This window comes from Bos indicus x Bos taurus, chromosome 18 (genome assembly GCF_003369695.1).
Source record: "Bos indicus x Bos taurus breed Angus x Brahman F1 hybrid chromosome 18, Bos_hybrid_MaternalHap_v2.0, whole genome shotgun sequence".
NCBI classification, from domain to species: domain Eukaryota; kingdom Metazoa; phylum Chordata; class Mammalia; order Artiodactyla; family Bovidae; genus Bos; species Bos indicus x Bos taurus.
In genome coordinates this window covers 58380386-58397676 of record NC_040093.1, presented here as the reverse complement: position 1 = coordinate 58397676, position 17291 = coordinate 58380386, and the positions used below count along the sequence as shown (strand labels likewise).

At 48.5% G+C, this 17291-nt stretch overlaps 1 protein-coding gene across 1 annotated transcript in view; it reads right to left on the bottom strand.

Moving 5' to 3' along the window:
* CDYL2 (chromodomain Y like 2) overlaps nt 1–17291 on the bottom strand; it is a 169600-nt gene that overhangs the window by 16037 nt on the left and 136272 nt on the right. Inside the window, exons 3-4 of the mRNA XM_027513957.1 lie at nt 11546–11763; nt 1139–1311 (exon numbers count right to left, since the gene is read on the bottom strand). Coding sequence (XP_027369758.1) covers nt 1139–1311; nt 11546–11763 — 391 coding nt within the window. The remainder of the gene's footprint in view (nt 1–1138; nt 1312–11545; nt 11764–17291) is intronic.

Below are 17291 nucleotides of genomic sequence, written 5' to 3'. Positions count from 1 at the left end.
CTGGAGAAGGAGCACTTAGTCCACATACGGTGGAGCAGCGGGTGTGTGCCCCTCCCAGGGTGCAGGACCAGTGACAGCCGTGCTGGAAGTCACACTCACTTGCTTCTGACAAATCTGTAAGGAATGAGGTTGTAACCACCCTTTGCTTTCCCAAAAGAGATACTGGTCTATGGGAGTGGATGTCCTCCCCAGGATCCCAGCTTTTGCCCCAAAGATAATGCAAGAGGGGGAAATGCTCCCCACCCAAGGGTCTGCATATACAGAGCTGCACGTCCCTCCTCCTCCTCATGGCTGAGCCTTGTCAGCTCCATGAGGCTGGGACGCCCAGAAAAGCAAAGATTTCACCATCAGGCAGAGGGTGGGATTAGTGTGTATAATACTTGGGCATTACCAGAGGCTGGGTTTAACATGAGGAAATAAAATCTCTTTATGATAAAAAAAAAAAAATAAAGTGGATTATAACCTAGAGTGTAAAAGCATCTCTAATTTTGGCAGGAAAATATCGGATGTCCAATTGAACTCTGAATTTCAGATAAACATAAAACAACTTTCCAATAGTCACATACAGATATGAGAATTGGACCATAAAGAAGGCTGAGCACCAAAGAACTGATGCTTTTGAATTGTGGTGCTGGAGAAGACTCTTGAGAGACCCTTTGTACTGCTAGGAGATCAAGCCAGTCAATCCTAAAGGAAATCAGTTCTGAATATTCATTGGAAGGATTGATGATGAAGCTGAAGCTCCAATACTTTGGCCACCCGATGTGAAGAGCTGACTCGTGGAAAAGACCCTGATGCTGGGAAAGATTGAAGACAAAAGGATAAGAGGGTGGCAGAGGATGAGATGGTTGGAAGGCATCACTGACTCCGTGGACATGAGCTTGAGCAAACTCCAGGAGACAGAGGACAGAGGAGCCTGGCGTGCTGTAGTCCATGGGGTTGCAAAGAGTTGGACACGACTGAGCAACTGAAAAAATTTTTAGTATAAGTGTATCCCAAGTGCTGCATAGGATGGGATATACTTATGCTTTTAAAAATGTTTCCTTGTTGGAAATTCAAATTTAACTAAGCAGCCTGTATTTTCACGTGCTAAACCTAGGCATATCCCCCCACGTGTCTGAACTCCAGCAAGGCTCACCTGATGGCCTCCGCGATCCGGGTGCTCTCCTTCCTCCGGTCGCTGGACAACCTGCCAATCAGGTAGGAGTAATCCAGGCCACTGCAGAACACGCTGCCCACAGCGCTGAGGAGCAGCAGTTTGCTGTCGTCTGTGGCTGCATTGCAGAGCGCACGCCGCACTTCCTTCATGATCTGAGGGCAGAGATGGATTTGTGGGAATGGTGAGTGGTCCCTCTAAAAGCAGAGCACCTCCAGGCCTGTGCAGAGCCCTGGGCGTAGAGGAGAGTGAATCTGCTCTTCCCGTGCAGGGAGCCTCCCCTGCATACACGCCACACCCAGACCAAAGAAAGAAACCCAAACCCAACTCCCTGTACCATCTCCGAAGCAGCACAGAGCGCCAAGGAGGTGCCAGTGGGGTCAGTGGCTGCAGGCTCGGAAGCCGGGTGTGAAGCTGTCTAAGCCTGCTAAATCTCAGCACGTCCTCCGCCAGCATTGCTTATTTGGCCCTTTCCAAGGTGTGGGAAAATATTCTTGTGCACAGCTCAGGCAAGGTATGTCAGCTGTCGCCAGAAGTCCCAGTTTAACTATGCTCCTGCTTATCCTTTTTGTTTTCATAGCAGCAGTCATTGATATATGTTGGGCTTCTCTTGTGGCTCAACTGGCAAAGAATCCGCCTGCAATGTGGGAGACCTGGGTTTGATCCCTGGGTTGGGAAGATCCCCTGGAAAAGGGAAAGGTTACCCACTCCAGTATTCTGGCCTGGACTGTATAGTCCATGGGGTCACAAAGAGTCAGACACGACTGAGCGACTTTCAAATTCAGATTTCAAAAAAATACATATCAATGCTGCTGAGGATACAAAGTGCTAATACCATAGCATATACCAAAACCCACACGCATTTATATAAACATTGCTACCTAGGATCAGGTTGCATCTTTTGGTCCCAAGATGCAATCCTGTCCGTCACAGTTCTCTTCTCCAGTTTAATATGTGTTGAATTGAGCAGTTCCATATATCCAGTAATAACAATGCTATCTTGTTTATCCTTAATTCCACTAAGATGCTCACACGGCTCAGAGGTCAAGTGGGAAGTGGGCTTTGGCACCAGACTGACCTGTAACATTTTCCAGGTGCCAAGGAAAATAACCATTAAACACAAATTCTATATCCAGCTAAACCATCATTCAGAGGCAAGGGTAAAGATCAGGCATTTTCAAGGAGGGAAGGATGGGGAGAAGGGATGGTTAGGGAGTTTGGGATGGACATGCACGCACTGCTGTATTTAAAATGGATAACCAACAAGGACCTACTGTATACCACAGGGGACTCTGTTCAACGTTATGTGGGAGCCTGGATGGGAGGGGAGTCTGGGGGAGAATGGATGCGTGTATATGTATGGCTGAGTCCCTTCACCGTTCACCTGAAACTATCCCAACATTGTTAATCGGCTATGCTCCAATATAAACTAAAAAGGTTAAAAAAAAAAAAGATTAAGAATTTTCAGTAAAAGAATGCTTACTACCCTTAGGCCCTCACTGGAAGAACTAAAAAAGGATGCACTTCAAGAAAAAGAAAACTATATTCACAAAGAAAAACTGACTTGCAAGGAAAAGCAGCCAGCAAAGAAAGGAGAAAACGTGTCAGTAAATCAGTGTAAGAATTGACTATGAAATCATCATCAAACTGATAGAGGCTGACTGAAGGCTGGAGTTTGCACGGGTGAGAGGCCAGAGTTGGGGCATGTGAGGCTGTGTCTGGAGACGGTGCAGAGGCCACTGTCACATTCAGTTCAGTTCAGTTCTGTCGCTCAGTCATGTCCGATTCTCTGCAACCCCATGAACTGCAGCACGCCAGGCCTCCCTGTCCATCACCAACTCCTGGAGTTCACCCAGACTCACATCCATTGAGTCAGTGAGGCCATCCAGCCATCTCATCCTCTGTCGTCCCCTTCTCCTCCTGCCCCCAGTCCCTCCCAGCATCAGAGTCTTTTACAGTGAGTCAACTCTTCGCATCAGGTGGCCCAAGTACTGGAGTTTCAGCTTTAGCATCATTCCTTCCAAAGAAATCCCAGCGCTGATCTCCTTCAGAATGGACTGGTTGGATCTCCTGGCAGTCCAAGGGACTCTCAAGAGTCTTCTCCAACACCACAGTTCAAAAGCATCAATTCTTCGGCGCTCAGCTTTCTTCACAGTCCAACTCTCACATCCACACATGACCACTGGAAAAACCATAGCCTTGACTAGACGGACCTTTGTTGGCAAAGTAATGTCTCTGCTTTTGAATATGCTATCTAGATTGGTCATAACTTTTCTTCTAAGGAGTAAGCGTCTTTTAATTTCATGGCTGCAATCACCATCTGCAGTGATTTGGGAGCCCAGAAAAATAAAGTCTGACACTTTCCACTGTTTCCCCATCTATTTCCCATGAAGGGATGGGACCAGATGCCATGATCTTCGTTTTCTGAATGTTGAGCTTTAAGCCAACTTTTTCACTCTCCTCTTTCACTTTCATCAAGAGGCTTTTGAGTTCCTCTTCACTTTCTGCCATAAGGGTGATGTCATCTGCATATCTGAGGTTATTGATATTTCTCCCAGCAATCTTGATTCCAGCTTGTGTTTCTTCCAGCCCTGCATTTCTCATGATGTACTCTGCATATAAGTTAAATAAGCAGGGTGACAATATACAGCCTTGAAGTACTCCTTTTCCTATTTGGAACCAGTCTGCTGTTCCATGTCCAGTTTTAACTGTTGCTTCCTGACCTGCATACAGGTTTCTCAAGAGGCAGGTCAGGTGATCTGGTATTCCCATCTCTTTGAGAATTTTCCACAGTTTATTGTGATCCACACAGTCAAAGGCTTTGGCATTCAATAAAGCAGAAACAGATGTTTTTCTGGAACTCTCTTGCTTTCTTGATGATCCAGCAGATGTTGGCAATCTGATTTCTGGTTCCTCTGCCTTTTCTAAAACCAGCTTGAACATCTGGAAGTTCATGGTTCACGTATTGCTGAAACTGTCACATTAGGCATCACTATGTGTATGTACATAATGGGCTTCCCCGATAGCTCAGATAGTAAAGAATCTGCCTGCAATATAAGAGACCTGGGTTCAATCCCTGGGTCGGGAAGATCTCCTGGAGAAGGGAATGGCTACCCACTCTAGGATTCTTGCCTGGAGAATTCCATGGATAAAGTAGCCTGGCGGGGTCACAAAGAGTCAGATATCACTGACCAACTAACACTTTAACTTTTTCCCTTTCATGTGGACACAGCTTAAGGAAAACATCTCAAAAGTACATGAGTTTCAAAGAATGGATGGCGGAGGGTGTAAAATTTAAAAAAGCTCACTCAATCCAACAGAACTTAGGGAAGCAGGAAAAGTAAGTGCAGAAAGTGCATGAAAAGAAAAAACAAGGCATGTACTTGCCTGAGTGGAGCTGAGAGTCCAATAGAAGAGACAGTAAAGGAACAGGCTTTTGAATGATTGTTACTAAATATTCAAAAGGCAGAATTGTAGAGTACAGTGGGGACACTTTACGAGACCACTGTTTTATAGATTGTACTTTAAGTGACCATGCCCTTTTATTAAGCATAGAGGTGCCAGGATTGCATCCATGAATTTCCACATAATATTTTACCTGAAACAAAACTTCAGTGATGGAGGGTATGCTATCCCAGTCTTGCAGATGAAGCAAGGAAGACTCAGAAAAACAAAGTCAGGGGTTCAAGGTCACCAGCAAGAGGCAGAACCGGGATACAAATCTCACCTCCCTTCTCTGCCCACTACTGCACACTGTAGGATGACTTAAACAAATGGGTGAGTCTTTGTGGGGGAAAAAAAACACATGCCAAGACGTCAGTCTGAATCACAACCCTTGGGGCTTGAGCTCCATGAGAAGGACGCGAGAAGTGCTTTCCATTCTAACGGGGATAAGCCATAGATATTCATTTAAAACATCAGAAAAGCTAACAGGTCACTATCGTGTGGGTCCTTTAATCCATCTGCCTCCAGAAATAGGCAGGCTCTCACCTATACATGAGCTCTGCTTCTCCGAGAGGCAAAGAAAGGAAAACCCTGCCCTGGGGACGTGAGTTGTAATTCTTCACGTGACTCCCCACCTGAGGGCCTGCGCGCTGGTCAACTAGTGGAATAAAGTCGAACAAAACGGCCACCTCCTCTATGAGTGAGATGGAAAGCAGGTTCGTGTTTTGTTCATGCGACGAAAGAACAAACTCAGTTTTTAATTTTTAAAGTGTATATATCCTGGGGACTTCCCTGGTGGTCTAGTCGTTAAGACTCTGCACTTTCAATGCAGGGGGTGTGGGTTTGATCCCAGGGAAACTAAGCTCCCCCCTGTCTTGCTGCTGCTGCTAAGTCACCTCAGTCGTGTCTGACTCTGCGACCCCATAGACGGCAGCCACCAGGCTCCCCCATCCCTGGGATTCTCCAGGCAAGACCACTGGAGTGGGTTGCCATTTCCTTCTCCAATGCATGAAAGTAAAAAGCGAAAGTGAAGTCGCTCAGTCGTGTCCAACGTAGCGGCCCCATGGACTGCAGCCTACCAGGCTCCTCCGTCCATGGGATTTTCCAGGCAAGAGTACTGGAGTGGGGTGCCATTGCCTTCTCCAGAGGTGTGGCCAAAAAAATAAATAAAAATGAAAATGTGTGTATCTAGTTAGTGTACTTTTCCTTGGCCTTTCTCATGTTGATAATCCAACTTGGATGGAAGGCTGAGGTTCCCGCTTCTTGAAGGACCCCCACCAGTCATATAATGTAACTGAACCGTCGTTCTAAAATTCTTACACACTCCTCTGTCTTCTAAAACAGAGCATGCTGCACACGCGTCACTGCCTCTCCACGTCACATGCTAGTCCCCTCAGAGGCTCCCGGGCGCACCTCTGCTAACAAACAGTGCCGGACCACCGTGCGTGTGGAAACCCTGGGTCCCTTCTTGACGCCCACTGCCCTGCTCTGCACTTGGTGGCCACCGCCTGCTCCTGCGTGAGTGTCTGCTGGAAAAAACACACCCCTCCTCTGCAGCTTCTACCTTCTGAGCTGCCAGGGGCTGGAACCAGATAACCAAATCCATTAAAAATGGTATTAAATGGGAGCAGACCAGGGTCCCTCTCTCTCCTTCATCTCTACTTGCTGAATCCAGTCACCCAGGGCCCATATGCACTGAGACCACCCTCGTGAAGGCCTTCTCAAATATTCCCCACGAAATGCCACCTCCTCCTTCTCCTGACACCCCAAGTGCTTTAATCCCCTCCCGTGACACTTCTACCAGCTCCCTGGCAGAATGTGTGTGTCCTTACTTTATCCTGCCCTCTCCTAGCTTAAATCCCTGGGACAGGCGGCCTCCAGGTAGCTGGTATTCACACCTGCGTGAAGTCCCTAGTGACTCACTTCTAAGAGAATATGGTGAAGTCATGGGATGTTCCTTTCAAGAGGTGATTAAGATACAGGATGACTAAACTTGTCTCAGCTTTTCCTGGCCACAATCCAAGGCTTTCAGTATCTCAGTTCCCCAACCAGGGATTGAACCTGGGCCCTGGTAGTGAAAGCATCAAGTCCCTAAGTCAGGAAATCCCCTGAGTTGTCCTCTTTCGTTCTCTCTCTTCCTTAGAGCTCTCAGTCTGGGGGAAGCAAGCTGCCACACCATGAGCAGTCCTATGGAGATGCTATGCCATAGTCCATGGTGGGAAGCCAATGGCAAGAAACGGATGCCTGTGGCCAGCAGGGACCTAGGACCTTCCAACAGTCACTAGAAGGAGCATGGAAGTGCAGCTTCCCCAAGCGAGTCTTCAGGTAAGGCTGGAGGAGCCACTGATGTGTCTGAAGTAAGTGTGTGTGTGTGTGTGTGTATGAGGAGTGACTTGATCATATTTGCATTTCCAGCAGATCACTCTGCCTTCTGAGGAACAGACAACAGGGCAGGAAACACGGAAGTGGGCAGACCTGTTGGTAGGTTATGATTGATAACAATCGTGCAGACAAAACAGCCAGCAGTGTGGCCTCTCAGAGTTATGATGGAAATAGAAAGAAACGTGACTGGCTTGAGGATGGCGTGGACACGGCAGATACACCCCAGAGGGTGTGAAGATGCCTCCAGCGGGTCTGGGGGCCCCCGTGGAAGGTGGTGGTCTGTGGACTGAGGCTGGGGGCTACAAAGAAAACCCCAGAAACACAGTGAGGGCCTGAGGTCCTCTCCTGAAGAGAAAGTGGATGAGTTTTTAATCCCCAAGACTTTGGACCGTCTATTTTGCCGACTCTTTCCTGCAGGGGCATTTCCATTATTTTCCTGGCTCTTTGCTGTATTCCAGACAAGGAGAAATATGACAACACGCATGCTAACCTCAGAATCCAGTTAACACACCCAGTAACGTATGGATTTCCGCCCATGGGGCCAATCCCGCCAACACCACGTACACAGCCAGGAAAAGAGTCCAGCTGTGACCCTGAGAGCGGCCTCTTTCCAGTCCCTCCCTGAAGGAGCAGGGCTGGGGCTGCCGGCGGCCACTGTCACACCTCTGTTTCATCTTAACAACAATAGGAACATTCACTGAATGCTTCCTAGGTGTCAGGGACTCTGAGAGCCTCTTTTGCAGACATTATCTCTAATCCCACAGGGAATACACTGTAGGATTCCTATAAATGAGAACACTCAGAGAGGCAAAGTAATCCCAAGGTAGCAGAAAAGGAAAAGTGTTGGAGGCGGGATCTGATCCCGGTTCTGCCGGGAGGGGCAGGGCTCCTCTGCTAACTCTGTGCGTGCTAAGTCGCTCAGCTGTGTCTGACTCGCTGTGACCCCATGGACCATAGCTCACCAGGCTCCTCTTAACCATGGGATTCTCCAGGTAAGAATGCTGGAGGGGATTGCTATGCCCTCCTCCAGGGCATCTTCCCAACCCAGGAATCGAACACGTGGATCTTCCGTTTCCTACACTGGCAGGTGGGTTCTTCAGCACGAGCGCTGCCTGGGGACCGGTATTCCTTCACTATCACCATGTCACATACTTCCACGGCTGCTCCACCCAGTTAGCCAATTCATCCACGGCATCAATCCACTCTGGTTGCTGGGAGAGCTGAAAACACCAGATCAATAATTGTTTTTCCATCTTCCTCCTGTTCTGTTACTGACAGACACCAATTAGGAGTAAACCTTGCTAATCAACCAAACCCGAGTCTCAGGAGGTGAGAACCCGGGCGCCTGAAACTAGTCAGATGCCACACACTTCTGTGATGAGAAGGCAACAGTTAATACACAGAGCTGCTGCGAAGAGAGAGGATGAACTGGGAGGCTCCACATCTATTCGGTTTATCAAAGGAAAATACCGTGCCTTTTTCAAGCACGCTTTTTAAAAGTAGTGAAGTAGAAAAAATCTGAGAAGAATTGGTCTCTTGGGAATGTTTTGTGAGGAGCTTAAAATAACAACGTTTCCAGGTGTATCAACATGTGAATGGCGGCCTTTGGGGTAAACCACAGGCCCTGGACTCTGAGATCTCTGCAGAGGTCTACACAGCAGAGAACCTAGAGGTGGTTCCACTGAAGGCGGAGGAGGGAGCGACCCCAAACACCCGTGCTTAGAAGAGGGGTGATGAGTCACCAGCAGCCCCCCACCTCCACAGCCCTGGCCACTCTCTTCCCTCACAGGCTGACAAACATTCCTGCCTGTTACCCCCACAGTCCCCAAAAAGAACCACAGTCTATGTAAATCATAGTGACAAAGGGGAAAATGTAATAGAGAAAAAAAGATAAATTGGATTTCAAAGAATTTTGAATTGAATATCAAAGAGTGCTATCTAGAAAAGAATAAGACAACCCACAAAACGGCAGTATTTTCAAATGATAGCTCTGACAAGGATCCGGGATCCAGAGCATATAGGGAATGTGTGATAATAATAAGTTCAAGGACACAGCACTTCCCATTCCACCCACTTCCGGGCCCCCCCTGAATTGCACTGGACACGCCGGGCAGTGCCAGACCATCTGCACCTCCTGTCTGGGTGGGTCACCAGTGACACAGCCGCTCCCTGACTGTGTCCCCCCCCACCCCAAACCCATCCCGTGGTTCACCCTCCAGGTCTGCATTGCTGCTGTGGACACCGGAGTGCAGGGTACCATGGGAACGGGGGTCTGCACTGAACTGCCTGCGATGCCCAGGCGCTGGGCTGAGGGCCACCCTCTCTGAAGCCATGGGAGCCCAGCCCTATTCCATTCTCTAGGCATACGCTGTCTCACCTGGAAGACGTGAATTGTAATAACCCTACACCAGAAGGCGGGATGAAGAGGGGCAAGTAGGACACGGTGTGCAGATGGTCACTCATCACTCTGTGCCCTCCCGGGTTGGTCCAGCAGGAGAAGACGGCTCGGATGCGAGTCTTCTCACACGGGCACTATCAACAATCTCTTCCCTGCCATCTGCTAAGCACCCCCTCTTTTGAATGGTGTTGTCTATGTAAATGCATTATGTATTCACTGCTTCACGGTTCTGCTCATCTAGACATAAGTAGAATTAGCATTTTAAAAAGTAATAGAGACGGAATCCCCTGGCGGTCCAGGGGTGAGGGCTTGGTACTCTCGCTGATGGGGCCTTGGGCTCAATCCCTGCTTGGGGAACTAGGATCCCGCAAGCCGCCGTGAGCCACAGTCAAAAAGAAAAAAGAAAGTCAGAGAGAAAAAAGATAAACTGGACGTCAAAAACTTTTGAATCGAATGTCAAAGAATGTTATCTAGAAAGGAAAAAGACAACTCAGAATGGCAGGATTTTCAAATCATAGCTCTGACAAGGATGTGATATTCAGAACACACAGAGAATGCTTAAAACTCAACTCTAAAAAATTCCCAATTTTAAAAATTGGCAAAGGATTTGGACAGACATCTCTCTGAAGAAGACAGACAAATGGCCAACAGCCACCAGAGGAGATGCCCAACATCATCCATCATTAGGAAAATGCAAACCAGAACCAAAATGAGATAGCACCTCACGCCCACCAAAACAGCTGTAATAAAAAAAGACAGACAATAACAAGTGCTGGCGAGGAAGCAGAAGAATGGCGACCGTCATACACCGCTGTTGGGGATGTAAAGTGGCCCAGCCACTGGGGTAAATAGTTTGGTAGTTCAACTATGCAGTTACCATTGTTACTGTAGCTCAGTCGACTCTTTGGGACCCCATGGCCTGCAGCACACCAGGCTCCCCTGTCCTTCACTGTCTCCCAGAATTTCCTCAAACTCATGTCCATTGAGTTGGTGATGCCACCCAACCATCTCATCCTCTGCCATCCCCTTCTCTTCCTGCCTTCAATCTTTGCCAGTAAGAGGGTCTATTCCAATGAGTTGGCTCTTTATGACCCAGCAATTCCATAATTAGGAATATAACCAAGAAAACCTTATGTTCACACAAAAACATATACACAAGTGTTCATAGCAATATTATGCAAGATGGTCAAAAGTGGAAAGTGAAAGTGTTAGTCGATCAGTCATGTCCAACTCTTTGCGACCCTGTGGGGTGTAGCCCCCCAGGCTCCTCTTTCCATGGGATTCTCCAGCCAAGAATACTGGAGTGGGTTGCCATTTCCTGCTCCAGAGGATCTTCCCGACCCAGGGATTGAACCCAGGTCTCCTCCATTGCAGGCAGATTCTTTGAGCCACTAGGGAAGTCTGCACCAAAAGTAGAGCCAACCCAAATGTCCCTCAACTGGAGAACTAATAGACAAAGTGTGGCCGACCCATACATGGGAGAGGGATGAGGCACTGATCATGCTACCACATGGATAAACCCCTCAAATACTGTGCTGAGTAAAATAAGCCAGCCACGGAAGGCCATGAATTGCACAATTCTATATCTGTGAAACACCCAGAAGAGGCAAATCTGTAGAGACAGGAAGACCATTCGTGGTTGCCAGGGACGTGGGGAGGAAATGGGGGTGACTGCTAACAGGCACAGGGTTTCCTCTGGGGGTGATGGAAATGTTCTGGAATTAATGCTGACAGCCACACAACTTTGTGAATACACTAAATACCACCGAACTGTACATTTTAAAAGGATAAAGTTTATGGTATGTGAATTATATCTCAATCAAAAAAACTGTAAGTGAGCTGAGCGAATATAATTCCATCTATATTAGACATGCTGACTACCATTCAGTTTTGCTGGAGAAGCCCAAGATGTGATGTTTGGTTTCTGGAGCCAATACTGACTAATTCTGTGACCATGATCAGCTTATTGAATCTCTCTGTTTTCCGGGGTCTTCGTTTTCAAAATGGGATACTGTAGTCACAGATCATAAAGATCAGACAGATGACGGATGTAGTGAGATCAGCAAATTGGGTCCCCAGGTCAAGTCTGCCTGAGGGTGGGTGGTCTCCACTGACTCCGGAGGGCTCAGAGAGCCAGCACCCACCCGCCATCCCATCCCTCTCACCTCGGGGGTCAGCGCGTTGTTGTCCGAGGTCTGGCTGGACAGCAGGATGTGCGTGAAGCCCTCTTCCTTCCGCACAACAATGTCCCGAAACCGACAGTTGCTTTCGTTCTGGCGGACGCTGTACCTGAGCCTTTTGTCGAAGACGTAGTCCTTCTCAGCTTCCAGCTTCCTCTTCACCGGGCTGTGTAGGTTGAGGCCCCCGTTGGTCAGAGCAGAGCCTTCCAAAATCAGAACACAGAGTGAGAAGCTGACCGCAGAACAGCCACACAGGAGCACGGCGGGAGAACACTCAGATTGTCGTGGGAAGGGTTGGATGTGGCTGGGACCTGCGGGCAGCCTCTGTTCTGGGTGGTGAAAGGCTACATCTCCAAACATGGAAGAGCACAGATAGCACTCTCTGTGAAGGGCCCCGTGAGATCCTTGGTTCCCTCTCCCACACATCCACCCTTCAGCAATGACGGATCCAGGAACGGTCCCTAAATAAAACAAACCACAAACCAAAAATACTGCAGCTTTACTCATAATCAAAAACTGGAAGCAACCGATATGCCCCTGAGCTTCCCTTGTGGTTCAGCTGGTAAAGAATCTGCCCACAATGCAGGAGACCTAGGTTTGATCCCTGGGTTGGGAAGATCTCTTGGAGAGGAAAAGGCTACCCACGCCAGTATTCTGGCCTGGAGAATTCCATGGACTATATATGGGGTCACAAAAAGTCAGACACAACTGAGTGACTTTCATTTTCAACTCTGATTCATTCACACAGTAGAATATTATTTGGCATAAAAAGAAGTCCACTGTCAAGCCACAAAAATACATGAGTGACTCTTTAATGCACATCACTAAGTGAAAGAAGCCAGTCTGAAAAGGCAACACATACTGTATGATTCCAATTATATGACATCTCAGAAAAGGCAAAAGTGTAGAAAAAGTAAACAGATCGTTGGTGGCCAGGGGGTCAGGTGGAGTAAGAGGAGGGCAGAACTGGTGAAATGCAGGGGACTTTTTTAGGGCCGTGAAACTACTCTGCAAGATATGATGGCGAATATGAGACACTGAACATTAGCCGAAACCTGCGGAACTTGACAGCATAGACTCCTTTGCTGCTGTTGTTCGGTCGTTAAGTCGCATCCGACTCTTTGCGACCCCGTGAACTGCAGCATGCCAGGCTTCCCTGTCCTTCACTATCTCCCGGAGTTTGCTCAGATTCGTGTCCACCCAAGGATGGAACGCAGGATGTGATAAAAAGAATCTAACTGTATGACACACATATGAAACCACCTCCCTGAAGGAGGACAGGGGAAAGGTCCTGACCAAAGTAATTTTAGGAAGGAGTGGAGTCTGTAAAACTAAAAACAACCTGCATGGAAGCACTGTAGTCCAGTTGATGAAGTTGATTCCTACAGAGGTAAACTGTTGGTGTTTAGTCACTAGGTCATGTCTGACTCTTTGCCACCCCATGGACTGTAGCCCACAGGCTCCTCTGTCCACAGGACTTCCCAGGCAAGAATACTGGGCTGGGGTGTCACTGCCTTCTCCAGGGGATCTTCCTAACTCAGGGATGGAACCCACAACCTTCTGCACCACAGGCAGATTCTTTACCAATAACCCACCTGGGCTTCCCTGGTGGCTCAGATGGTGAAGAATCTGCCTGCAATGGAGGAGACCTGGGTTTGCCCCCTGAGTTGGGAAGATCCCCTGAGAAGGGAATGGCAATCCATTCCAGTATTCTAGCCTGAAGAATCCCACGGACAGAGGAGCCTGGTGGACTACAGTCCATGGAGTAGCAAAAAGTTGGACACAACTGAGCCACTTTCACTTTCACCTGAGAAGCCCGTGGAGGTAAGTGGAGGTAACTAGGAGTTAAGAATTCTGACATCCTACATGCATGCTGGAGTTGAACAATTATGTAAATACATAGCAAGTGGGAGTGCAAGGTTTCTCTGTTTGAGTGGGAGTTTATAGAGAAATAAAGGGAGGGACCTAGAATGATCCATGTGTTGATGGATGAACACTGAAGACATCAGTATGAACTTAACACAGGTACAGATGGTTACATACAGAAATATTTCTAGATAAGCATCTACGCAGGTTCGTATACACAATGTATTTCCTCGCTCTGTCGGCTGAGAAGGCCCAGAGTCTGGCATCCCAATAGCAGTGGGCACCCCAGGAGTCCAGGTCTTGGTTTCTGATAACCATTCTCAACAAAAGGAACAGGGGCTCTCTGGAGAAATAGGTGATTCCAGGACTGGGGCAGGAAACATGCAAGATAAGCTTGCAGAGACTGAAAGGGAGGGAGTAGTGAAACCAAGACCAAAACAAGTAACAACCTTCACAATGGTGACACATGTCAAAGGACACAGGCATCGACTGACGGAGCTCTCAATGGCCAAAGATGCAGGAATTTGAGCAAGTAAAGTATTAAAAGCACATACTGTGTTATAACTGAAAGTAAAAAGTAAATATCCATGCGTCTAGACTGATACAATCAAATGACTGGATAAACAGGAGAAAAGAGACATGAATCTGAGCAAACTCCAGGAGATAGTGAAGGACAGGGAAGCCTGGTGTGCTGTAGTCCAGGAGGTCAGAAAGAGTCGGACACGACTTAGTGACTCAACAAGAGACAAATCTTCCATGGAGAAGAATTCCAAATAGTTCAGGTAGATGCTCTGTTCTCAAGGAGGTAAAACATAGCTTCTTTAAGGGTGTGCTTCATACCTTCCAAACGGTGTAGAAAGTGAGGGAAGGGGCTTAGTGGGGGAAGAGGAACAGTGGAGAAACCTGACTGGGGCAGATGGAGAAGCCAAAGCCCCGTGATCAAGACCAGCACTGACAGGGATAAGTCATGGCATGGCCTGCACTCCTGGTATAATGTGAGGGAGAAGGCACTGGACCTCTGGGGTCTCCTCTCAAAACCCTACAACCCCAGTCTAATCATGAGAAACACACAGACAAATCCCAGTTGAGGGGCATTCTACAAAATGCCTAATCATTGTACTGCAAGAATGTGAAGGTCATCAAAACCCAGGAAAATCGGAGAAACTGTCTCAGGGCAGAGGATCCTAAGGCGACATGACAACGAAAAGGGGTGTGGGATCCTGGATAGGATCGTAGGATAGATGGTAGGATAAGGTCTGGACTTTAGTTGATAATACTGTATGGATTAGCAGTTCATTGATTGTAACACATGGACCATGCTAGTTTAAGATGTCATAAAAACAGGAGAGGCTGACTACAGGGAACACACAGGAACTCTCTGTATTTTCTTTCCAAATTTCCTGGAAATCTAAAACTATTTAGAAAATAAAGTTTCCTTTAAAGAACATATATTAAAATAAAGTTAACTTTTAAAAAAAGAAAACGACACCCCAGGTGATTCTGACATGCAGGTGGGTTTGAGTCCCTAGACCAGTGGTTTTTGCACTTGAGCAGACACCTGGATCCCCTGGAGAAGGTTCGACCAGCCAGCTGGGCGCACCCCAGACTGTTGCCCCTGCCCCAGGGACTGGACTGTGAGAACCAGGCTCAGGACAGCTGTCAAGGTGGACTCAGATTCTTAATGAGCACGGGGGTTGGGGTGGGCCTTGGAATTGCAAGAAGCAAGCCAAAGGCAGAGACCAGGAAAGGCTGCTCTGGAGCCCTCTCCTACCCCACCGAGATGAGCGCCCAGCCCCAAAAGGGCACAGAAGCACCAGCCGCCGTGTCATCAGACAGACTCTGAGAAGCCTCCTCATTTTGTCCCTTTCCATTACCCAAAGCGACAGGGCTTTGTCAAACACCACAATGCAGGTAAACGATTCAATGAACTCCGGAAAGCAAGCGTGAGCATTTAATTAAAAGGCTCGTGGAAAGGGAGCTGTTTCTTCAGGGTCAAGCTCAAAACCTCCAGCTCCTGAGAAAGCCTTCCTAATTGGAGCCGGCAGATGCGTGCTGGGGACCTGCTGGCAGAGGTTAGCGCATCATGGAGCTGCTCTCAGCGGCGGCCACCCGGCTCACCCGCGAGAAGTCAGAAGCCGAGGGCTCCGGAACAGCAGTGTTTTCCCTGGGGCTGGGAGAGGTCTGACTTCACCTCTCCTGCCCTGCAACCAAGTCAAGGTGCTGGTTTACTTTTACATCAAGGAGGAGGACCTGAGGGTTACCTTTTCTGAGCAGCTCCGTAAGCTGCCTGTAAATTGCTCAACAGTCCTACAAAACTGCCCTTCTTAGTCCATTTTGCAGATAGGAAAAGTGAGGCGCTTGCAGGAAGCCACAAAGGTTTTAAATGGCAGAGCCAGGATCAGAGGCAACTGCCCCTCCTTCTCTTCATTCAGAATCTAATGAGTTATCACCTCCTCTGTGTCAGCCATCACACTAGATGTTAGAGGTCCAACAAAAATCAGAGAAATAAGGCCCATGCCCTCCTGGAGCTTGCTTCATGCCCTCCCAGAGGGTGGGAGACAGAAAGAAAACAAATAGACTAATCATCAAAATAATGATAAATGGGAAAAGATAGGGTGACGTGATAAAGAATACAGGGGTTCTCGGTGAAGGAGCCCATGGTCTTTCTGTTAAAGCATAAGGGGAAGCGGCCCCTAAGGGACCATCTGACCAAATAATCCATAAAACTATATAAGAAAATAGACCCGTATGTCTATTATCTACCAGGACACAGGGCTCACATCATGAATGCTAACTTGGAGGACACGCCATCTCTGGGCCAAGGAAGGCAGGAAGCCTCCGTGAGGGCCTGGATTCACTCACATACAGTAGCGTTAAGTCACCTTTCTGAGCCCCACTCCGCCCTCCTACAGAGCTGCTCTCAAAGCTGCTACCCTTCTGGGGCACCATGCCTCCAGAGAGACAGGGGAGGCTGGCGGGGAAGGCACCATAGGGGACAGAGTATGCAGGAAGCAGGGAAGTCCGGGGCTTTGCGGCCAGACAGCATGGGAATCCCAGCACTGTGTCTGCTCATCGGGAGAAGCTGGAAACCCATGAGCTCTCCAGCGGCGTCTCCTTCGATATAAGCTGGAGTCAGTGGTACCTGTTTTTGAGGGTTGTTCTGTGTAAATTTAATTAAGGAACCGACATGGGATTCACAAGGGCGTGGCTCATTCTAGGCACTTTCAGAAACATTAGCTGAAGGATGCCACGTCACTCCAAAGCTGAGGAATCAGTTGGTGAGTCCGTGTAGCCCCAGCTCTCCTGCTCCAAGCCCAGGACACAGGTCCAGGGGAGATGGGGTGTTCCAGGGGGACAGGGACTGACCACCTGATGAGGCAGAGGCCAGAGTGAAACCCAGGGATGGACCAGGTTTCAAAGCCCACACGCCCCTTCTCAGGCTGGGGATTCACTACTCCCTCTGCACCCCCACTTTCCACACATGGAATGGGAGATGCCATCCCTGCCTCCCAGGATGATCAGGCTGGTTTCTTTCCTTCCACTCCCATCAAGCCTTCTCATGCTCCTTCCTTCCAAGTACAAAGGAGTATTTCCCATTAAGAAGGCCCCACAGAATCTCACTCTCACACAGCCCCTCTGCTCCAGACATGCAGAAGTGATGGATACAATGCTGGGCTCCAAACAAGATAATCATCTCTGTGTGTGAGAGGTAGAGCATCAACACAAAGCTCGCCATGGGGGTTGGCACTGGGAGTGATGGGCAGGAAGGGGACGTGGGGGCAGCAGGACTCATGTCTCCCACACGAGGTGGGAGGATGGAGAAGGGGGGTGGAAACCAGGGGACGGCGTGATGTCCTCCACGAAG